Source organism: Ochlerotatus camptorhynchus, unplaced genomic scaffold (genome assembly GCF_037179485.1).
Source record: "Ochlerotatus camptorhynchus isolate MF236.1 unplaced genomic scaffold, CSIRO-AGI_Acam_v1.1 ptg000096l, whole genome shotgun sequence".
NCBI classification, from domain to species: domain Eukaryota; kingdom Metazoa; phylum Arthropoda; class Insecta; order Diptera; family Culicidae; genus Ochlerotatus; species Ochlerotatus camptorhynchus.
This window is the reverse complement of record NW_027040586.1, coordinates 2,429,840-2,455,347: the sequence shown is the minus strand read 5'-3', so window position 1 is coordinate 2,455,347 and position 25,508 is coordinate 2,429,840. Positions and strand designations below refer to the sequence as shown.

At 41.6% G+C, this 25,508-nt stretch overlaps 1 protein-coding gene across 4 annotated transcripts in view; it reads right to left on the bottom strand.

Annotated features, from left to right (window-relative positions):
* Positions 1-1,367: 1,367 nt before the first annotated feature.
* Pi3K92E (phosphatidylinositol 3-kinase 92E) overlaps positions 1,368-25,508 on the bottom strand; it is a 51,015-nt gene continuing 26,874 nt past the window's right edge. For all 4 annotated transcript variants that reach the window (XM_065218972.1, XM_065218974.1, XM_065218975.1 and 1 more), the window contains exons 3-6: positions 11,096-12,682; positions 2,668-3,864; positions 2,484-2,603; positions 1,368-2,408 (exon numbers count right to left, since the gene is read on the bottom strand). In XM_065218972.1, the coding sequence (XP_065075044.1) occupies positions 2,280-2,408; positions 2,484-2,603; positions 2,668-3,864; positions 11,096-12,682 (3,033 nt within the window). In that variant the 3' untranslated portion in view covers positions 1,368-2,279. The remainder of the gene's footprint in view (positions 2,409-2,483; positions 2,604-2,667; positions 3,865-11,095; positions 12,683-25,508) is intronic.

Genomic DNA, 25,508 nt, shown 5'->3' with positions numbered 1-25,508 from the left:
ACTTTCATTACACACAGCTTCTAGAACTTGAAACTGTCAATTAAAAAAAAATTGTTCACCATATTTTTTTAATTAGTAAAGTGCAGCGACGGGCTGACGGGAAAAATTCTAACATCCCTGAAAACACCTCACTCAAAATAGACTACATCACCCTGGAAATTTACTTATCTGAATTATATGAGGAAATTAGAAGAACCTCTCCAGATGAGCTAGATGAAACTTCCGGAGGATGTCGGCTGAAAATTCCGGAGGATGTTGGAGGAATCTTCAAATAATTTTCCGCACATTCAGGGGAAGCCAGAAGGATTTTTATGGAAATAGATAGAGCTTCCGTGTGAAATAAGATGTACCTTTCGGGAGAAGCTGGTGAACAAATTTTTCATACACCCCACACTTAGTTTAATTTCGAATACTTCAATGCTGTTCCAAGAACTTTAGTGATTATCCGAAGCGTTTAGAGAAGTTTCATAAACTTCAGGAAACTTCCAAGAACTACAGGAATGTTCAGAACTTTTGGGAAGATCAAAGATCTAGGGGATTATTCCGAGAAATTCAGTTCAGTTCTATGAACTTTAGGAAATTTTCGTGAACTTAGATGTAGATCAGAGAACTTCGCGACATTTCCATTAACTTCAAAAAAATTCCAGGAACTTAACAAGACCGTCAAGAAACTTCAGAAGACTACAAGTAAGTTCAATGATCTTCAGGAAAATTTAGGGAAAGTTCCGAGATCTGTACGGCAATCCCATAAATATCCGAAAAATTCTGAAAACTTGAGGGAAGTTTCAAAAAAATTGTGGAAAATTCTGAGAACTTCAGGCGTGTTCGAATAACTTCACAATAATTGAAAAACCTGTACAGATGTTCCAAGAACAAAGTACAGAAACATTCATAGAAGTTAAGAGTCCCATGAACGTCTGAAAAATTGCTAGAACTTAAGTGAAGTTCTAAGAAGTTTAGGAAAATTTTGAGAACTTTATGTTAGTTCCTTAACATCAGAAAAATTGCAAGAACCTTCTGGAAGATCTGAGAATTGAATTAGGCCCTGCGGTAACAAATGGGTATAAACTGGGTAACTGCATTGCAACACTACACTACAGGGCCAGGCTTTCGAAGTTCTCCTAAACCTTACTAAAACAAAAACCCCACACACCCGGCATTAGGCCAGGCGCCCACTGGTGTGGCGGTGATGTGGCATCATACAACATGTCAAAACATTATGTCTACGTAATGTTTTGACAACCTAGGGGATGTCGCACCAGTGAGCACCTGGCATTATGTGTCGTTATCTCAAATATGTGTTAATGATTACACCGAATCGAACAAAACGAGGGATGTTTCTCAATTCATCACTAAAACCATACCTATTAAGTTTGAAACTGATTCATTCATATTTTCAGTTAATCATTTTACTGTTTCTTGTCCATTAAAGTTTGTTTTAAGCGGACGACTCCGCCTTTCCTAATCGTACTAGATGTTAGGATTACGGTTAAGCTATGCTATAAAATTGATTTACTTATTCTATACAATCTTTCAAACCACTTTTTTTAAATTAGTAAACTAGAACGCCTAGATAAGCTGCTTCGTTACAGTTTTAATAATATACATTTCAGTTAATTTTAATATAACGTTTTGATCTATCAGTCGTTTGCAACTATCTGCAGTTTATTTGGGGTAATATCTCTAGGCTAGCGCGATGGGATCGACCGGTCCAATGAGGCCAGCAAATCGTTTTGCGCAAATTTATTACAAAGTCCACAAAGTCTCTCCATTCAAGCTCCCTGTTTTAACTAATCTTGACGAACATAAATTTTAAATTTCCTACTGAAAACGCAAATTACACAATTTGTTTTAACTGTACACTAAAAACGTGACTAACTAAAAATAGGCTAACTATATTATCATTATCACTGAATTACCATGCATATTTCTTGTATTAACTAAAAATAACTCTTAAAACTGTACAACGCCACAAAAGGACATCTACATGTGGGATACATGATTTCACAATTTGTTTACTAGCGCTATGAAAATTCGCAATTTAGATGACGATACTAAATGAGAAATGAATCACGAATTGCGCAATATATTGAATACGTAAAGTGTCTTGCACTGGCGGTACATCGCCGTTCCACAATTCGACTTGCAATCATTAATTGTTATCCACGATTTTGAAAGCATTATTCTACCAATTCCTTTCCAGCAGGAACGGGAAACGGCCGATGAAATCACTGTTCCGCCCCATGATGGGCTTACATGGTGAGATTGTAACGCAACTGTCACTGTTTATTGTTCTTGGAGAAGTTGTGCGAAGCCCAATTGAGCGACGTTTTCCACGAGTTGGCCAAGGCTTCGCTGAACTTTGACTTGAAATGTTCGCGCGCTTCCGTCTCCGGTAGATCGAGCACCTAGAATGAAGCATGTGGTTCGTTGAGTTTTATGGTCAAATGTAATGCATTTTATGGAAATGTCACAATACTCACCAAAGTTTCCCTTAGATAGTTAAGATCCTTCTCCGACGACAGCTCGGGTAGACCAGTCGAGATCATCATGGCAAACAGTGATAGGATTAGACAACCGTGCTTTCTTAGAATTAAAAACGCCTGATGGAGAGAGAAAAAAGTCCCGTTAATTTAAATTCTTTAGTTTTCCTTAGCTTCAACTTACCTCTTCGCAAAGATGCTGAAACTGTCGAAACTCGTGAGCTTCTCGATCCGTTCGACCCTTATTGATTACATAAACGAAATCATGTGTCAGCACGAACGGTACCCGTTCTCGACGGAAACCGAACTTTTCCTTGAAATGGCCGAGGATGTGGCCGAAATCGATATGGAACAGCTGACCAGTCTTTTTCACCATAATGTTATCGGAATGCCGATCGGCTACTCCTAAGACGTACGTTGCGACACAATAGCCTGCACAACTGAGCGTGAATTCCTGTATTGCTTTCGCCAGCATTTCGTCCGTTGTGTTGTGCTCTTTGAGCCACGTTAAAAGGGAACCCTTCTTGAATGGAGATGTGGCCGAGAACATTCCCTTCTCCTTCTGAATGTTAGCAATAGTTTCGGCATTAAGCACTACCTCAATGATCCCCAACCGGCGATCGGTACTGATACAGCTGTACGGATTCATTCGAAAATCGTATCCATGACTTTTCCAGATTCGATCCATGATTCGCAGCATCTGCAATGTGAGCATATCCTGCCGAAGATCGTCACCGTTCTTGAAGATCATGTTAATATCGTCCCCATTAATGTCTGAATTCTGATAAACAATCCACAGGGGTCGCATCTTCGAGTCCATTACTTTGCACTTCTCTTTACGTACGGCCTTACAACGAAAGCTAGGATTAAGCGGACTTATCACATCGGACATGGCATCACCAACGGGTTTATCTTGCAGGTAATCCATCAGTAACGATTTTCCCTTTTCCTTATTTCCCTTTTTAACCAGCTCTGAACCATGCTGCAACTTCCTCAAACACTGCATCTGCTTCAACAGTATCGATATATGCTCCTGGCTGCCCTTCAAATACGCTTCCAGGATTAGACCGAACCGGACCTGAACGGAGGGAACTTGAATCTCCGACCGTAAATGCCAGAAGAAAAAGTGCCCAATATGCTGATTGTTCAACGATCGCTGCAACAGAATGTCGACCAGATCACAGTAGAGATAAGATTCGTGCTTCATAGCTTGCACCAGCTGCAGCAGGTAGAGCAACAGCTCGTCGTCCTGGATTGCGTGAAGACACTTCACCGCGTACCTCCGGACGTACTGATCGGCGTATGCGTAGTCCAGCAGCTCGAGAGCGCGCTCCACCGGAAGGATGGGCCATTCTTGCAGCAGCGAAACGATCTCAGCTACCTGTAACGAATAGAAAAAAATGGGATTTGGTGAGTACGCAATTTGGTTCAAAATATGGTACAAATTGGTCGCTTCGCGAACGTTCCGAAGCCTTACGCCTTCACCGAATCAGAAAAAAAGGAACAATCTTGGACTCTGGACACTCAGTTTAGGAAAGTTTAGAAGGGCACCCACACAATAAGTGTATCCTATACCCCATCTTGCAATGAATACTCATACATAGGATTTACAGTGAAAACTAGATGTATGAGTGCTCATTGCAAGACAGCCTATACACTGGAGTCGCTTTTTACGCGGTTTTTTTTTACACGGTTTTTTTTTACGCGGTTTTTTTTTACGCGGATTTCGGAATTTACGCGGTTTTTTTTTACGCGGATTCCGGAATTTACGCGGTTTTTTTTTACGCGGATTTTGGTTTTTTTTTACGCGGATTTCAGAATTTACGCGGTATATCGCTTTTTACGCGTTTTTTTCTTACACGGTCTTTTTTTACTCGGTTTTTTTTTACGCGGATTTCGGAATTTACGCGGTTTTTTTTTACGCGGATTCCGGAATTTACGCGGTTTTTTTTTACGCGGTTTTTTTTTACGCGGGACGTATCACCCGCGTAAAAAGCGACTCCAGTGTATTACATGATATAAGCCATAGTTTGTACGGGGTATTGATGAATTTACGTGACGGTCGACCAGCAGATGGAAATAATGTGAAACATGATAATGACGTTTTGGTACCTGTCAAATCGTATGGAATATTTTTAGTACATCATCAATTTTGTAATTGCAAATCTGAAAACTAGGTGTCGCATGGCCATTTTTACCTTTGCTTAAATTCTGGGACGGGACTTGACAATGGATCACATCATTCGAGCAGTTTAAACTGACGTTTCCTACCACTCGAACTTTAACGTGGAACAATATTTTAATATTTTTTCTTCTACAACCTCGAGAAAGTAGGGTCTTATTTGTAAAATGCTTGAAAAATCTGGAATTGATTGTTTCATTTCCGTAAAATCGCTGGTAGAAGGTCGTCCCAAAACTGCTCGACAATTTGATTAATTGATGAATTTACGCGAAACTGCACCAGTGCATGCGACACCTAGGTTTGAAATCCAAAACCACAAAAGTGATGATGTACTAAAAAATATTCCATACGATTTGACAGGTAGCAAAACGTCATTATCATTTTCTCATCATCTGCTGGTCGACCGTACATAAATTCATAATCGGGTAGCGATTTCGAGCCAATTTGCTGACAAATCCGAGCCAGTTGCTGATTGGTCTATTTGACAGTAGCAATCGAGGAATAAAAAGGACAGAGGGATCACATCAATCTGACTGGTAGTGATGCCGGAATCAATGTTGACGTCAATGGCGTTGTTAATTGTTTATATTTGTAAAAGTAAACTTGGATAATAGGGTCCACGGCGTGCTTTTAGCGATCGATATTCTTGTTTGTTTATGGTTGTTTTTATTGTGTTAAGCAAAAATGATGTACAAGGTGCTAAACTACGGCAGAAACTCCGAATCAAATTCAAATTTAAATAGAAAAATCATTCTGCAATCATTGGTCAACTCCGTCAAACACCATGCACTAATTTTCGACGGGCATTCATCAAAAACATTAAGAAGAGTGAGAAGCTGGATTGTTTAGTCCCGTCCCGGCTTAAATTCATCAATTCAGTGCCAACATTTCAAAAGGGCGTAATTGCTTTTGTAAACAATGACTTTAGCCGTCGAGTTTCTCGCAAACTCTAAATTTAGCATTGCTAACTGGCGGAGGAAACAGTCCTCTACCTGTTGGTGTCATTAATTTTCATGAGTGAGCTTTTATTTGCGAGAAATCGACGGCTAAAGCCATTGTTTACCAATGCAATTACGCCCCTTTGAAATGTTGGCACTGAAAAAAAAAAAACTGGTCATGCGACACCTATAGCTAATTCGTTTATTATCGGGCGAAACCAAACTTTTTGTCAGTGCGAACCTCAACCTGAGCTAGGTTTTAAAAACAAACGAGCAAACTGACGTTTGTCAGAAAACAAGCAGACTCAATCTTAATACTCGATCCAGGTTGGAACTGAATAATAAACGAATTCGCTAATAGCTTCCAAATTTTGCAATTAATCAAGTTTTGTTGTTTTTGGCATCATCCACATCCAGAGGGCCAATCAGTTTCGAATGTATGGGAATGGTAGGAAACCATTTGGCAACGCATGAAAATTTTCAGTATTCATTATCGTCTTTATGGGCAGTTTAAAATGCACAAAAATTGCACGAGTACATTACTACGGTGATAAGGTAAACACTCGTTTATTTGTTTTCTTCTGTGAAAGCATGTTTAGTAACAAATTGTGGATTTTCTTATATTCTTCATACTGCAAAAATGATTTTCCTACCACTGAAGGGGCTACATCTCTCGGATCTTCAGTATAGCTACTACTCAAATCATATCTAGATAGAGCTGGAATTAGGGCGTAACAGCTTTTATAAACAATGACTTCTATCGATGATTTCTAGGAATTCATGGCACGCCCACGCAGTCCAACATAACCATCGAACAGGGAGAGTATTTCTCTACCCGATGAGGATGTTGGTTTGCATGGGCGAGCGTTGAATTTCAAGAAATCATCAAGAAAAGTCTTTGTTTACAAAAGCTGTTAGGCCCTAATTCCAGCTCTATCTAGATATAATTAATTACAAAACTGATGATGTACTAAAAAATATTCCATACGACAGGTAGCAAAACGTAATTATACTTTTCACATCATTTCCATCTGCTGGTCAACCGTCACGTAAATTCATCAATTAGAATCGTTGAAATTTTCGTAGAACCTGTGGCATTGCCCGGCAACACTGGTCAATTTGGTGTTTGCATTGGCTCGTCAACAAAAGCAGAAAAAGAACTCGAGCGGTCACTAAGCGCTAATTAACTCTGTGTTCAATCTCTACATTGCTGACAGGCGAATCGTAAAGTTTCGGTTCGATTACATGGTTACATATCGATATTCACCTAGTTTAATCTCGAAGCCAAAACTCTAACCTAAAAATGCCGAACGATAACGAGAGCAACGCAGTAGCATCCATCGCGGTAAAACTACCGGATTTCTGGAAAACTGATCCGGCTATGTGGTTTGCGCGAGCGGAAGTGCAGTTCCACCTTGCAAAAAATCGAAACCAAGTTTTACCACATCATGGCCAAAGTGGATCAATCGATTATATGTCACATAGCCGATTTGCGGAAAATAAATACAAGACGGTAAAGAGGATCTCCTAATAGCTCGCTACGCCTTGTCGGCTGAGAGTCGCTTCGAACAGTTGCTGGGAGCCCACGATCTTGGCGATATGCACCCAACGCATCTTTTGGCAAATATGAGAGAATTGTGGACGGGTTTGGGAGTAGATAACAATCTACCCACAATTATTTTCATTCAACGTCTTCCGGCAAATATTCGACCAATCGAGAAGTTGGCTGAAATGGCAGACAAGATCACTGACGCCTCCAATGGTCATTCCTCCGCAGTTGCCATGGTGCACAACGAGCTGAACAGATCGAACTTCTAACTGCGGAAATCCGACGCCTGAAGGTTCCCAACCCGGAACGGGATCGTTCGTTTTCGCAAAATCGGAGTGGTTCTCGTTCGTCATCACGATCCGGAATGCGCTGGTACCATCGAAAATATGGAAACGATGCTCAGCGGTGCCGAGAACCGTGTTCGTGGAGTTCAAAAAACTAAAACCCTCCCCACCATCATCAACGGTGTGTAAAAGTCGCCGAATTGTATATTTTGACTGGACGAACAATACACGCTTTCTAATTGATACTGGGTCGGACGCTCCAATGTTACCCGCTTCCAGGAGAGATCGATCGAACGATACTGTTATGCAACATCTCCACGCAGCCTGATGTTGAGACTGGGATTGAGACGAAGGTTCACCTGGAATTTCCTCGTTGCTGAAGTAACGATGCCAATAATTGGGGCTGATTTTTTGGCCCACTTCGGCATACTCGTAGAAGGACATGGAGTCGCATGCAGCCTCACTCAATCAACTTTTCCAACGACTCAAGGAGTATGGTTTCCACGTTAAAGCTGAGAAGTGCCGTTTCGGGTACATCGTGGACGCACAAGACATCCGTCCAGATCCCGAGACCATAACTACAATTCCCCCTCCAAGTAACATTTCCGAATTACGGTCGTACCTAGGCGCTGTCAATTTTTATGGAAGATTCATGCGCAGCTTACTCGAATTGCGTCATCCGATGGAGAAACAAAGTGGCGATGGACTTCCGAGTGTAAGAAGGCTTTCGACACGTTCAAGGCAACACTTCAATCAAATTTACTCCTGACGCAGGCAAATGGCGTGAGGTGCACGCAACCAAATCTACGACATCGAAACCCAGAATCAACCTGCTGAATCGTAATCGGGTCTGACAACGGCACCCAGTTTTCAAGTCATGAATTTCAAGATTTCTGCACCAGTCATGGGATCTGTCATATTCTCATTGCTCCGTATCATCCATAATCAAAGCTGCTTGCCGAAAGATTCGTGGACGCATTGAAGAGAAGCCTCCGGAAAATTCGTTTGAGAGGAGAAACGCTTGAGGAAGCACTAAACACTTTCCTGCAAGTATATCACGCTACACCAAATGGCGATCTGGATGGTAAATCTCCAGCAGACCGAACATGGCAACCATATCCAGAGACAGGAAGAAACAGAATGCCGCCTTCAACCAAAAGCACGGCGCAGTCCAGAGAGGTTTTCAGCACGGTGATTTCGTATATGTACATCGAGCGAGTTCTTGGCAGTGGGAACCAGCAACCGTAATCGAGAAGATAGGAACCGACAACTACAATGTGTTAGCGTTGTTATGATATACTTCGTAGATTGGATATTAGCGACAATCACGTCTCTTCGGAAATTCTCAGTTAGACTACTTTCAGCAATAATGCTGGGGAGTGGTTCCAATCTAAACAAGAGTAACAGAAGCATGACTGTCGCCATTCCAGGCCACGCCCATCTTTACCATAACTAGGGATGGGGAAGGAAATGTTGATGTAGTACTTACTTAACGAGAGGCCACCGACTTAGCGACACACTCATAAGTGCTACGGAGTTGGAGGGTTGGGTAGAGTATTCGGTTAGGATTCACCTCAAGTTGGCGATGCAACCAAAAGTATATTGTTTATTTGTTGTTTCTTTAATCTCTCGATAGCCGGCTATCGAAAGAACATATTCATTTTGTTTAGTGATCATGAATTTTAAGAGTCATGACGGAGAGCTTGGGATTAAACCCATGATTTTCTGCTCAGTAAGCAAAAACGATCCCTCCAGGGTCATCGAGCATCTCAGAACCATAACGCTTCGCGACATTACAGGAATAGTTTATAATAGTTTCCGAGGTTAATGTTCAATATCAAATATACAAATGATGGTGGCGATTTATTGTGCTGTGGAAGAGCTTTGGGTTTAATCCATGATTTTCTGCTCAGTAAGCAAAATCGATCCCTCCAGGGTCATCGAGCATCTCATAATCCAGAGCGCTTCGCGTCAAAGTACGAATATAGGAACCGACAACTACGATGTGTTGTGCAGTAAGTTGGAGACTGGGAATCGAACCGGCCATCCCCAGCTTGGTAATACCGTGCCTTTACCGAATAGTTGCCTTTAGGCTATATTACCTTTACAAGTCTATCCTAAATATATATAGCAAACTTCTAAAGGAACTTGGGAGGTACTCATTCTAGAACGAAGTTCAAAAAATTGCTCGGTAAAGTCCGGAGGCTTCCTGGAGATAAAGTTAGGGAAGCAACAAAGGGAAAGTCCGAGGGACCTTCGCAAAACTTTCTGAACACTTCTCTCAGGAGTTCTGTGAACCACTCGCTGGAATTGTTGAGATTGCTATAGAAGCACAAACACTTTCTGTACATTGGACCAGTGCTGTAAATTCTCAAAATCAATTGAACATTTTTGATGAAAATAAGAAAAGCAGCTATCCGCTATCAAAGGGAACCTCCTTCGAATGGGTGTTGCTTAGTCATTTGACGAAGGCATGGATCATTCTCATTTGAGAAACGCTTGATATCATTTAATTGGGTTCTTTAAGGGTAGTGAGCTAAATGCATATTCGTAATCTGCATCAAAAATGGAACCCGAATCCAAAATTTTATCAATTTTGATACACTGAAACTATTTTAAATAAATACGATTACATTTGCAAAAATCACCTTATTAGCGCCCCTAGGTGTCTCTTTGTATTGGAGCGAGCTGTCAGTTTAGTGTCAAACAGTGAAGTTATTCTTTTGATATAAATCTTGATTTAAAAATCGAGATGAAAGTTTGTGGGTTTGAAAAAAATATCGCTGTGCTCAGAAAATGATATATTTTTCAAAACTAAAGAACCCAATTGAGTGTAACCTACACATAAACGGAGCTCTGGTCGACATTCCGGCGAAAAAGCTAAGCCAACCCGACACCAACCTGACTTCTAGCTAACCCAAACCCTATGTTGACCCGACAGCACGACTTTGGGTCGACATCGACCTTAAATTTGCCTTACATTACATTGTCTGTTCGGGACCATTTTGCTGGGTTTCTTCCATACTCCACTGTCGTATATCAAATGATAGTGAGTGACTCAATTGACAGTGATGATGAGCTTCGAATGAGAAAGGGGCTCTTCAAATTATAGTTATGTGAGAATTCGTCTTCACAGAATTGATGCAATGGTTGTATTGGTTCATCTTCAATCGAATGATATGAAAATTAACAGCACTGCATTGGACCATCAAACCTACAGAAATGTAGACGATTCTATTTTGAATTGTAATCACAACCATACCACACAACCCTCATATGAGCCTCAGATAGCTTAGTCAGTAGAGACATGCTATTACCTAGCCGGATGCAGTGGGTTTGATTACCGGTCCAGTCAACGAAATCCTTCGAGATGGAAATTTTCTCGACTTCCCTTGGTATATGGTATCATTGTACTTGCCATACAATATACAAATATATGTGGAAGTGCAGTTAGATCACTAAGCTCGTTTTGTCAGTGCCCAAAAGAAACATAAAGAAGACTAGAAGAAAACCACAGAACCCCATTTGGAAAACCTCAAAACTATTTTAATAAAATTTAGCAGTCGCGTTAAGCGCTCAAGCCAATCGCGGCTTTGGGAAACAAGTAGGAAACCGTCCATATGGAATATATTCAAACGCAACTAGCGATCCGAACTTACCTCATTGCGATCGTTCCACTCAACGCAGTACAGCAAACAGGGCAGCCCGTCAGGCTCCCACTTCATACACTCACTTCGCTTCGCCCAAATTGCATTACGATCCTGCTCGTGCATATCATTCAGTCTATCGTTGTGCATGTACGGCATCAGGATCTCCTTGATGGGGCGCATCTCCTCTGCACTGTCTCGATTTAAATGCCTATTTATTCGGCGCATTTTTTCGGCGTGTGCCAGCAGCTGGTCTTCCGAGGGATACACTATAATCTTATTCTCTTGGTAGTAGTTGTGAAAGCTTAAAATTATCGAGGAACACTCATCCCGCCGGGGATTCGGCTCAACCGTACCGAGCGGATGCAGAACGTCCTCGGATTGCAGATCTTCCGCATAGGTCCAAGTGTATAATGTGACCGGCCCGGTTTTTAACTGATTCTTGTAATCATACAACATGGTATTCACCCAAGCGATGGGATTCATAAAACCGTCCTTAGTTCGACGTGCTCGCACTCCAACACCTTTCGCCGTCCGAACATTTTCATAAATAACTAAACACAATCTTGCCATCCTAGGAACATTCTTCACATCGATATCAAACACTACAGACTCATTCCACACCGCCCGACCACCATTCAACGCCACCAATTGTGTTTTCATTGGTTTACAAAGAGATTTTCCTCCATGAAATAGCCCAAGCTGGATGCCAACCTCGACATTCCGATTGGAGTCACAATTCAAGGACGTAATTTCCTTCACCATACACTGTAACGGACCCTCGGTATCCCAACTAGTAACGTATTTCACTTTCCGTAATGTATGCGGCGGTTGCCTACTTCCTGTACTATTCGTTCTCTGGCTAATGTCCTCTGGAATTTCGTAAATGTTATCCTCGAAAATGTCCACATTGCGCAGTAACTTGGGAACAAATGTTGGCGTTTCTTCGCGGGACAACGAGTCTTGCACGTACTGGAAGTTGATGATGGGATGCTCGCCAAACATGTATTCTTCTCGGCCGCACACCTTCAGGATAAATTCGGCACTGTTTTCGTTACGTGTGTTTAGAAATATTTGCTTCTTCTCCAAAATGCGCTTGATCACTTCATCGGGCGTTGCTTTGCACGGTATTTTCACCGTTACCTGCATGTCAGCACTTTTAGCAACCACACAGAAGTCCCCATTGGTGATGCGTTTCTTCACCAGCTCCGGTATATGTTGGCTACTGACCAGTTTTGGCGGATATTGGTACGCTATCCGTTCCATCCGATTCATTGCGGCACGCTTGTTGGCGATGTCCTCGCAGAGGTAGCTCATTTTGGTGCGAAAGTCATTCACCTCCGGGTTCTTGAGCGTTTTCTCCGACAGGGTCTTCCCGAGCAGGTTGGTGATGTTGTTGATTAGCTTGTTGTTAACCGAAACTTGCTTCTCCACAAAGCGAAACATGCACAATACTGGCTGGATATCCATCAGTCGTTTGGTCTCATCGTTCAACTCGTAGCTATTGTTGTTGGCGCTCGATATCGTGCTGAAGAAGTACATCGATTTGTCGCCCAGATGGCAGTAGAGTGGGTAGCGCTCCGCCTCTTCCCATACGTCCTGGAAATGGAGATAGAAGACATAGTTTTACTTATGGTTGCACAACAAGTTGAAGATTATACTAGTAATGCCCTGCTTGAGAGCTAACACGATTTACGAAAAGAAAAATGTCATCAAGATAGCCTAACACGTTATAACTTCTCAGTATCGCTAGTGTATACTACCCATAATCGCATAGCAGTCCCATCTTTGCTTGATTTCCTATCCATATGGGACTGATATGCGATTACGGGCAGTATAATGCTCAGTAGGATATGGCTTATTTTTCAAATGTTCATAAAACCTAAAATTTGTCGTTTTTCTGCTTCAAAATGGCTTGAAAATAGATGTCCTCGAGCATGAAGCAAAACTATTTAGATTTACAGGTGGCACAATCGTCTTTGGAGGTGAATTTTTTACCTTTATTAGAAATTTAGAAAAGCCATGTTAGATATAAATAACTAGTGAAAAATAGATCACATCACTCAGGAAATCATTCTGGAAAATTTGCTTTGTATTTTCGTGGGAAAGTCGAAAGAAGCTTCCGTGGGATTTTGTTAGAGGCTTCTACGAAAAGTTAAAAAAAATATCCGGAGCAAACAGAAATAATTAATTTCAGCGTAAATCAAAAATTCTTGTTGAGGATGTTGGGAGAATCTTCCGAAGAATTGAAGGAAACTTTCGAAAGATGTCGGAATAAATGTCTGGGCGAAAAACTTCTGGGGAAACTTGCAAATCACTTCTAGAGAAAGCCAGAAAAACTACTCAAGGAGTTTAGAATACAATTCCAGGTGAAGTCGCAAAAATCTTCTAAGGGATGGGGAAAGAAACTTCCGGAAGCAGTCAGTTACAATTTCCAGTGATTTTTTTTTAAAAGGAAGCCAGAAGAGTGGGGCCTCATGGCCTAGTCAGTAAAGGCACGGTATTACCAAGCCAGAGGCAGCGGGTTCGATTTCCGGTATGGTCGAGGGAATCTTTCCGGTTGGAAATTTTCTCGACTTCCCTGGGCACAGAATATCATTGTGCTAGCCACACAATATAGATTATTCATGCATTGGTATTGGCATTTAGAACACTAAGTTTAGAGCACGCAATAAGCTAATATGCACTAAGCAATAAGCTTGAAATGCGAATAAGTGTGGCAGTTTGTCAAAAAAAAATACTCCGTGGAGAAGCCAGAAAAAACATCCGAAAGCAATCCAGAAGATAGATACTCCCGCACGATGTAAAAAAGAATTCTGGGAGATGTCGGGACAAACTTTGGGAAAAAATCAGGAGAATCTTCCAAGGGAATTCGGTTGAAAATATAGGAAGAAGTTCAAAGAAACTAGCTAGATAGGTTTTGGAATGAGGTCAGAAATACTTTCCACGAGAAACCAGAAGAATATCTGAAGAAATAACTGAGGGAAATAATAAGAAGGAAAAATTCATCCGGAGGAAGTAAAAAGTAGATTTCGGGAAAAAAGGAGAAAATTCCGGGCGATGCCACAAGAAACTTCTTTGAAAGGAAGGGAAAAACCTCTCGGGGAGTCGGAAGACAATTTCAGGAAAGCCAGAGCTCTTCATGTATCGTTCAACAGAAATTAAAACATGAAAATTCTTATCACTTGATATAATTATTTACCGATGCATGGGAAGAGCCACCTGCTGTTCCCCAATTCCCAGGTACCTAGTCAAAAAGGTCGGGAAAAGGAAGCACTACTCAGAATTCAATACCCTCGAAATTGCTATGGAAACTCTCTAAAAATTCTTCTCAGAACTTTTTTAGAATATTCATTAGAAATGGACCTTCACAATCAACTTGGAATTTCCCACAGAACTACCTAAAATATCTACTATGAACTCACACTGTTGGCTTGGAATTATGATCAAAACTATCTCAAAGTACTTCCCAGAACTCCCTTGAAATTTTTTGCTGATATAAAGGGTGATACGATCAAAATTTGGTCAATATCAACTTGACGTATTTCTTTCAATTTTGCATTTAAAAAACCTGAACACCCCTCATTTTGAAGGTGTGTGTGTGTAGAATGTTGCTCCTATTTTGATTTTGGAATTCACTCTTCAGTTGTTAAAATGCCGTCCAAGCAAGAAGAGCAGCGTATCAAAATTTTGCTCGCGCATCGCGAAAATCCGAGCTACTCGCACGCAAAGTTGGCAAAATCGCTAAAAATTGCCAAATCAACCGTTACAAATGTAATTAAAGTGTTTGGGGAACGTTTGTCGACAGCCAGGAAGTCTGGATCGGGGGGAAATCGAAAACCGGAAGCCGCTGAGACGACAAAGAGAGTTGCCGGTAGTTTCAAGCGAAACCCTAACCTCTCTCTCCGAGATGCCGCAAATAAGCTGGGTGCATCGTCTACAACCGTGCATCGAGCCAAAAAACGAGCCGGACTATCGACTTACAAGAAGGTAGTGACTCCAAATCGCGATGATAAACAAAATACGACGGCCAAAGCGCGATCCCGGAGGCTGTACACGACGATGCTGACGAAGTTTGACTGCGTGGTAATGGACGACGAAACCTACGTCAAAGCCGACTACAAGCAGCTTCCGGGACAGGAGTTTTATACGGCAAAAGGAAGGGGAAAGGTAGCAGATGTTTTCAAGCACATGAAACTGTCAAAGTTCGCAAAGAAATATCTGGTTTGGCAAGCCATCTGTACCTGTGGCTTGAAAAGCAGCATTTTCATAGCTTCCGGGACTGTCAACCAAGAAATTTACGTGAAAGAGTGTTTGAATAAACGTCTGCTGCCTTTCCTGAAGAAACACGGTTGTTCCGTACTGTTTTGGCCGGATTTGGCATCTTGCCATTACGGTAAAAAGGCCATGGAGTGGTACGCCGCCAACAACGTGCAGGTGGTTCCCAAGGACAAGAACCCTCCCAACACGCCAGAGCTCCGCCCAATTGAGAAATACTGGGCTATTGTCAAGCGGAACCTAAAGAAGACCAAAAAAACTGCTAAGGGCGAGCAGCAGTTCAAGGCAAACTGGCTTTCTGCGGCGAAGAAGGTGGACAAGGTGGCTGTACAAAATCTGATGGCAGGGGTCAAGCGTAAGGCCCGGCAATTCGTATTTGGAAAAGCGGAAGCCTAACTGAATATTTTTCCTGAATTTTATACTAATTGAACTTGAAAAAGAAATTTAATTTGATTTTTTAAATAAACGATTTCACCGATTTACACGCGTTTTCCCTTGACCAAATTTTGACCGTATCACCCTTTATCTTCTTGCTATCCCTAGAATTCATTCAAAAATCTCCTCAATGTTCTTTTCATAGTTCTTCAAAGTGACTGCATTTTGAAAATCTATTTCAGTCCAAGAGTCTTGACATTTTTTCAATGTCCAAAATCTTATTCTTCAGAAAAGAGGACGAAGATTAGTTTTGACGATTTGTCATCAAAATGCACGGTCTTTTGCCAAATCAAAACAAAAATCGTAGAACAAAAAATTTTGGTCATATTTGTGAACTTTTTGTTAGTACGCTATTTGGTTTTTTTTTTTTTACAGAAAATGATTCATAATGTTTCAAATATTTTTTTTCTGAGCAAAACAGGGTGGCAAGTGAATTTCTGATTTTAAATTCCTGGTTTTTTTTTCGGTTTTCCTGGATTCTTTCATAAAATTTTCAGGTTTTTTTTATCAAAGCTTTAAATCTATCAGTTTTGCAGATTTCCTATAATTCTTCTACATCATAAAAATGTCTTAAGTATATTATATATGTATTTAGTGAAATATTTCAAATTATATGCTTCGTATGCATACTAACTGGTTTGAAAAAATAGAAGTAAAATAATTATCCCATAAAATATATTCAACGTTCGCTGAGCTGTGTCGACATTTCACCAACCAAAGGGCATTCGCTAACTAAAATGCATATCATGAGTCAAACCAGATAATAAAACATACTTAAAATACATCAGTGCCCATCCGGTTCATGTCAACAAATTGAAATAAAATGTTTACAGATAAATATCCATTTACTGTGTTTTTGTCTGAGTCCAAGGTTTTTCATTTATGGAGTCCTGTTTCGAACCCCTTCGGATACGGTTGTGTTGTAAATTTGCTCTCTGTTTTGTGCGTGCGTTTGCTTTCATAGTTTTCGGGTGCTTTTGCCTGATTAGCGCTGGTACTCTGCCTCCCGGACGGTTCTACGTGTGTGATTGGTGGAAGTTTTAGAATCGAGAAAGAAAACGTGTTTGCAAGTATCAGAAGAGATGTCGTCATCTACGTTGTTGTTTTTTTTCTTCGCTTGTGCTTTTGGAACAGAAATTTGAGGCATCGCGAGGGATAGTTTTTAATTTCAGTTTTGAATAGTTTTGTGTCCCGGGTGCGATAATTTGATTTGAACGGCGATGTGCATTGCTTTTGTGCACAAAGTGACTTGAAAAAGAAAAGTGATATTTAGTTATTGGGTGGTTGGAATCGCTCGAGGAGGAATTGTTTAAAAATGACTAGAGAAAAATATGCGTGGAAGCATCGGAAATGCGCTTCCGGGTGTAATGATTTGGTGAGTACGTTCCAGTTGAAGATTGTTGAAAAGTGTATTATGGTGATGCAAATTATGGTTTAGATGACACATGGCTTCAAACATTTTGTATATCCAAATAAAACAAATTACATACTAAATACGCACAGGGCATCGTCTGCTGACCATTGCCGCGGGTATATCGTGGGAGTTCCAGGTACCCGGTTCCAGCTTTAGTTGGCGGCGGTGGCTCTTCTTGACCTTCTACCCCCTGAGTAGTTAGTGTGAATAAGGGCGTCTATGTGATGTTTTGCTGTACCTGTTGTGGACATCTAGTGCATCCTATTCCCTGTCTTGTCTCAAAAGTTACCCTTTTTGAAGTACTAGTCTTCACAAAATAAAAAACACCATAACGGAGCATGAGATTTGATAAAATTATTCGCAGTTCTACTTGTCCAACGCCCCCGGCTGGGTGAAGGATAGAGGATGACACACACACACACAGTCCAAGCTTTTTCACTTAGCTAACATCTACTGTAATAATGTGGCTTAAGGCCAATTTCTTGACCTCCGCTCAAGCCTTAATCCTGGTTTAACTAAATGGGTACATTAGTCCTTAGCGATATTGGCATTTATATGTCACTAGCTGAGTGTGCCCGGCCTTGTTCGGGATTCAATATTAACTTGAGTTTATGCGCCGATTAAACAAAAAAGCATGCTATATTTTACGTAGCCCCCCACCTCTTATCTAAGGGGCTACTACCTATGATCATCTCCTTATAGTAAAGAACACGTATGCCAAGTTTGGTGGAAAACGGTCCAGGTGTTCCACAGTTATGCTGGAACATACATACTCACGAACATTGACTTTTATATCACTAGAGAGGGAAGGGGTCTCGAACCACCATAGAAACATTTTTTGCCTTCATAAACCTCCACATGCCAAATTTTTGTTTCATTTGTATGGGAGCCCCCCTCCCCTCCTCCTTACAGAGGGGTCTCGAACCATCATAAGAACCTTTCCCGGCCCCAAAAACCCCTGCATACAAATTTTCACGCCGATCGGTTCAGTAGTTTCCGTGTCTACTATATAAGGGTCAGACAGACAGACAGAAATTATAGATTAATACTCCGAACACGAAGCCTTCGGTAAAATGTGTAACGGCAAACTTGCAATGTTTGAAAAATCATAGCTCAGCCATTTATTGCCAAATTTCAAATTTATTCCTACCATCTGGCCAGTGGTGGCGGGGGGAGACACCCCTCACCATCCCTCTCCAAAGGGGAAGTTTGGTAAAGAAAGATGATAAAACTGATTTGTACCTTCCTAAAAGTTGTTTAGCTCGCTTTCTACTCTCTATACGAGGGGGCGACTCTATCTGCGATGCAGGAAAGTTATTGATTTGCTGTGGTTAGCTGCGCACACGCTGACTAGATAGAAAGAAGATTGATGACGATTCTGACGATTTCCTGCCAAAAGATGATGCTCGATGCAAGTTTTTTTTTCGAAAATTCATTGGCTAGTGTGAGATTTTCGAAGCATCTAGAATTGAGATTTAGATGTGTCGCCCCCCTCGTCGCAATTTTCACACTGCCGTACACTAAACGGAAGGAACTATCAATTCTATACTTTCATCTCCTCATCTATCGTATAAAAATTACCACTTCAGTCTTCAACTCAGATTTATTAAGTATATGAGATCACACGATCAAAGATAAAGGCGAAAAAACGCGTAAAAACGTAATTGAGTGTATTATGTTATAATAGGGAACCAAAAAAAGTTCCAGTTTGCCGCACAGTGTAATCGGACCCACCACCTCCAGCATGGTTTACTTTATACAAGCTTTGTACAAAAATATATCTGAAGTTCATACATCTAATGTTTGCCTATTAGCTCAAATTCCCACTCATTTGAGAGTGCATTTGAAGCGAAAAAAAAAATATTCGCAATTTCACTTCGGCGCAAAGGGGACACACTGTGGTCCTCCCCTGTACATATTGAGGTCGCTGGATTGCATGTGAATAAACAACACGAGCACTGCTCTCTCAGTGCGGTCATTCAGTGCCAGCCACCAAAGTAAACAACACATTTAGCTTTGGCTTTATTTTTATCCACGCTAGCCTTCTATCACCATCCACGGAAAAGTTATTTTGAACTTCACGTTGTCCATTCACAATTTCGCTAATATTTACCTTCGTCGTCGACGTCGTCGTCCATCGTTGCCGTGGCATACATTGGCGTTGCTTGGGAGGTAGCCATCGTCGGTTGTTTTGCGGAGGTGCACAATGTAGTAATAAGGCAAAAATTTCAGTTTTATAACCGAATTAAAACAATACATCTAACATCTAACAATCTGCATTACAAGCGTTTCCCGCTCACTGGGACGAGATCCCGTCCTGTAATTAGTACCAAGCCAATGCTATGCGACACGTGTGTCCGCTTTCCAATGAAAGGCAATAACAAACATTAGATTCAACGGATCCGTATGTTTGTACATTCAATTTAATTGGTTTTCTCAGAATCCGAGGCTGGTTGGACGACGCGTGTGCGGCCAGTTTAACGATCTCTTGTGTAAATTTTTGCACAAACAACATGATCGTGTCTTCTCCAACACCCACCCAACCCAACATACGTGCATTGACGGAGTGACGTATGTACGTTAGCCTGGTCTGGTGAGAACAATTTGCAATGATTCATCACCTTTCTAGGAAAAGTACATGTTTCTTGATTTGGCGGACTTATTACATCGTGACCCAAGCATACTATTGTATGAATTTATCAAGGGGCTGTTCATAAACTACATAGACCATTTTTGAGTTATTTTAGACCCCCAACTCAGGCGTAGCAAATCGTCCATACATTGTTTTGAAAAGTTAGATGGATCGTAGGCAATCACCTGCAAGTTGCTCGGCTTCGCGGGTTGTGATAGGTTGTGATCGACGAGCTTCAAGCCCGGAACTTCGTAGTCGAAGTGCTCCAGGAACACTGCTGAACAACGGGGCAGAAGGGATGGAAGCGGGCATCGAGCGACTATTTACTACCAGAGCTGGTTTCATAGGATTGGGCGGTAGCCGATCAAAGCAAAGATGGGCAAGCTTATCAATGACCGTTTTTTCATGTGGTGTTTACATCTGTGCGGATTTACTCGCGCTAGTGTACTCGCCAACTAGCACGAATTTCAGTTGCTCCTGATATTTCATGCTGGTAGACGCTGATGCCCTGTTTACATTATGCTAGTGAGCTTTTTTGCTAGCAGCTAGCTCATTAGCGCTAGTGAAATAGCATAAGTGTAAACACCCTATCAACGACAGCAAGTGCAGTGCCCGCACGAAGCGAGACCCGGCGATGAAAAGGAAACGTTCTACGCGCAGGTTGCTACTGTTGTATACCTGCACATTTCACGAGATACGAAACGTCAATTGACGAAACTATGATTATAAACCTTAAACTGGCAGCACGGCCAGCTGCATAAAAACACATTGAATACATAGAGCTGAGCTCAGTTTACTCTGGAAGTACAACAAAAACGGTGACCTTTTATTTCGGTTCCGCAGTCCGCCTAGCTTGCCCTTTACTTAGTTTAGACGTACATAAAAGCTACTAGTTATGAACTGACCTCAGGTTAAAAATCGCTTCAATTAAGAATTTAAAAATATATATATATATACACTGCCTATAGTCGCATATCAGTCCTATATGAATTTTCATCAATTTTGAGATAACAACACTACCTACTATCAATTGACATCTACTTTCATATTGTGTGATAAAATTACGCTGGTATAACATAACATGCAAGCTTTGACAGTGGTTTGTTTACACTTCTATAGAGCACAACTGGTGCAAGTGTGATCAAAGTAGTCAATCGCGTTCAGAAATAACGTCAAATGGAACTCGCAAGAAGAAAAAAAATATTGTTCACAAACACCTGGAAAATCCGGAGTGGTCCGGTTTCAAGCTGGCTAAAGTGCTGAAGATACCGAAAACAACAGTTTGTCGAGTGCTCAAAACCTACAAGGAAACCCTGAACCAGGAATCGTCAGCTGCGCAGCAAGATGTTGAGGTGCGTTAAAGCCAACCCCGGTCTTTCAATCCGCGATGTGGCCAGAAGGTACAACGCCAACTTTCAAACGGTGCGGAACGGGAGCTAAATGCAGCGAAGGAGAAGATGTGAAGTTCGGAGGAGTCAAAAGTTGCTCAATCAGACCTGGGTATCCATTGGTTGCCACAATCTGGCGTGCTGATATTCTCTGCTTACATGCTTGGTACAGTAGAGGATTGTTCAGTTCGTCCTAAGAAGTGCCAAATCTTGAGAATGATTATGGCCAATTCGAATTTCTTGCCACGTAGGTGATCCAAGGAAAAATCATCATTCAAGATTTGTGGCGAGCCATCTGTGAAGCGGTGGATAAACTTGTTGTCAAAGCTGAACGATGTCCATATTCCAAGGTCGTATTTTGCAGACGCTGTTCCAGAAGACTCCCAGGCACTGAAACATCATACGTTCGTCGACGGAAGCAGCACTGCCGATGTCTGCGTAGTATACAGTCACTTTCTCTACGCTGTTAAGCCGCATTGTGCACTGGTAGGAGCGAAAGCCAAGGTCGCTCCAATCAAAACAGTATCAATCCCGAATTGCAAGCTGCCATCTGAGAATCCGACTGGCACAGTTCATCTTGGAGAATCACCAGCTTCCCAGAGACAGAACGAGGCAGACAAAGCAATGAAGTAGAGCAACGGGCCGTGCTTTGATCCTGAAGCTCCGTGGTATCGAGGTCAACAATTCCTTTGGGGTCCTGAGGAGTTTTATTCCTTTTTTTATTATTTAACGTCGGTCTCTGTTCCGCAATCTAGTGCCAATCACCGACGGACATCGATTGCTATCCATTGACGGCAATCGAATGTGCAAGGAAGGCAGCTTCCACACCTGCGTAGGATATCGCACCCATTCAAATACACATGGGCCGGGACCAACGGCTTTACTTCCCTTCCGAAGGAAGACGTGACCAGAGATTTTTATCCTTGCCAGGGAAGGATCCCGAGCAAAGTCTGAGATCAAATTGAAATCTAAATTTGATGTTGTGATTTCGCTGATAATGATTACTCAGGTTGTTGTCGTTTTGGTCGTTTAAACGGTTAAAATATCAAATTTGAGAGCAAACATATCTTTCTGTGATTTCACATTGAAAACTATTTCTGCTATCAGTGAGAGCAAACTGAAAACCAAATTTGCTATCCATTTTTCCTGTTGATAACAAATCAAGTATTTAATTTGATGTTATGCTAAGGCAATGAAAACAAACCCGTAACAACATATTTCTAAAGAGCAAATGTATAGCAAAATGAAAACAAAATTTGATATCAATTTTGTCAATGTGTAAACTGAAATCAAATTATGATTTCAGTTTGATGTTGATATCAAAACTTGATTTCAATTTGTTGTCATTTTGATGCTGGACTTTGCTCGGGATGCAAGTCGTACAAAGCCAGTAAACATCCGAACCGGCACCTGAAGCAGAATTCCGTGGTCAAAAAGCGAGCAAGGCTCTTGTATGACCGTGTTATTACGTCAAACTCGATTTTAAGCAGCTTCCCGGTCAAAAGTTTTACATCGCGACTGGACGTGGGGATGTGCCGGGAAGATTCAAGTTCGTTCGTATTTGCCGACAAGTTCGCGAAGAAGGCCATGATTTGGCAAACGATTTGCAGTTGTGGCCTGAAAACGGAACCATTCGTCACATCCTCGACGATGACATCCCAAGTTTACATCGAAGAATGCCTGAAAAAGCGTGTATTACCGTTCATCGGCAAGCATAGGGGCAAAGTCATCTTTTGGCCCGATTTGGCCAGCTGCCACTACTCCAAGGTGGTTCTGGAGTGGTATGCTGCCAACAAGATCGATTTTGTCCCCAAGCTAATGAATCCTCCGAATTGCCCGGAATTTCAACCAATCGAAGAATACTGGGTAATTTCAAAGTAGCGACTTCGACGAAGCGGCGGGGCAGTCAAGGACATCCAGCAAATGCGGGCAAAATGGAAGAAATGTGCTGATTCCGTGTCCGTTTCCACTGTGCTTCCACTTTCCAAGAGAAAGGTTCAAGATTTCGTTCGAACTGGAGACCTGTAACCACCTAATGCTGTAACTTTGAAGTTTTAATAAAAGTACTGTAAAGTAACCATTAATGGACTTTTTAAGCTTATTGAATCACAAATTACAGGTCTTTTTGTGCGTACCAGTTTACTTTCAGTTAGCTTGACCTGTAATTTTTATATTTTCATTAGGGTGACCATTTCCATGTTAAGGTGGTCCAAAATATCGATTTTTCAAAAATTATTTTTGATTCATAACTTTTGAACCACTGAACCGATTTCAACGATCAAAACATCAAATGAAAGGTAATTAAACATGATTTTATTAAAAAATTGAGATGTTGTATTATAAAACGTTTTTTTTTTTGCTCCGCACTCCTATGCGACTAGACTACCATCCATCTCTACCATGAGACGTAGTCTAGTCGCAAAGGAGTATTGAGTGAAAGCCCAAAACTTGATAACTTCAAAAAATATAACTCAAAAACGAAAAATAAACACATCACTGATGGCACTAGTGCTCAAGTTTTTAACTCAAATTTGAAATAAATTTTCATGGCTTTATTCGCGAAGACCTATGAAAAATGTTTCCTAAAAAAATTTGGCGTTTTTTTGTCGGATTTTTTATTAATGCATGCTGAGCGCCGCCTACAAGGTTCTCTAACAAGCTTCTTTGTTATTATAATAGTAAGTTTAACACTCTTGGGTAATTCGCGACTTGTTCTTGAGATTTGAACTCGTGACTTTGATGTTAGAGGTATGGATGTTAAACTATGCCGTGGCCGTCCCCAGACTATCCCAAGTTGTATACTGCCGTTCATCGCAAATCCATCCCATTTACGTTTTTATCAAAACTTATTTTTTCATATGTACTAGATGAACTCAACAACATTGTTCTGGAAAAGTTTGGAAAACAGCCAAACGGATTGTCCCATTACATAAAAAGCAATGGTGAGAAGCAATAATAAAATGCTTTTCTCTTGGCTTGCTGATTTGTGCTATGGACTACCCCCACGGACTAGATTTTCGCAACCAACTACGGCAGATTATGCACAAATACGGGCTCCCGAACAAACTGAAGCGATTGGTCAAGGCGGCGATGGATCAAGTCCAAGTATCGCGGACACTCTCGAGTCACTTCGAATCCCGAAGAGGGTCACAGTATCGTGATAGGCTTTCGTATCTGTTGTTCAACATCGCTTTGGAAGGTGTGATCAGAAGAGCGGAGATTAGTGGTACGTTCTTCTGGAAGTCCGTACAGCTACTTGGCTTCTCCGATGACATCAACATCATGGCACGGAAGCGTACATCAGACTGAAGTCAAGCGGATATATACTTAGGTTATCGTAAAAGTTTCCAGTATTTCCTAGACTTCATGTTTAGGGTTTTTCCGAGTTAGGAAAAAAACCAACAAGGTTCTTCAATAGAAATCTCAAAACTTCCCCACATTGCGTGTGTTGCCTTTCAAAGCCGTCTAATGTTTCATTGCCTTATGCTAAGTTTCGTTTGAAATTAGCAAACGAGTCGCGATAACTGCTCCACCCCCACATCTCCGTCCCCGTGTTCCCTTTGTGCAAATAGTGAATGATGTCGTAAATGCGAAAACAACAAAGGCACATGACCGGCTCTCGTCGGCGGTCGCCTAAATGTGTGAAGTGATAGAGTTGTTTTTCTCATGCACAAATCGATGCCTCATAAGTGTTTGTAGCATTTGAGTCATTCACGATATGACAACAGCAACGCGACACCACCACCACCCACTTGAGTTCGCGCGCTCTCGTCGTCAACTCACTGTACACCACCAGCTAATCATCATCAGGCCAGGGCGAAAAAAACAACAACTGCAGCAATTCATTCATTCCGTGAACCACCGCAAAACGGCAGGGGCCTCCACGTAAACAACACAGCACAGCAATTTCTGAAGCAATCAGTCGCTGCTTGGTGTATGGAGTCTTGCACGCGTGAGTCGCGCGCGCATTCGGAACGTGTTCCTCCTTCATGGCCCTTCCCCCACTGCACTGCTCCTGCAACTGCCTCTGCTTGCATGTAAGTGTCGCGTTGATTTTATCTTGCGGTTGGTGCAGCTCCCTACACGTTGCTTGCTACTGCCCTCGAGGGCCTCGCATCGTCATCGTCGTCGTCGTCGTCGTCGGTCGCTGCCATCATCATCGACATGGAATGTTGTTTTGCTCAAATTCTCCATTCCGCGAGGCATTGAAGGCGGTTTGTACGATGATGATGATGCACATATTCATCCACTCGAACTGTACCGAGCAAAACAACATGT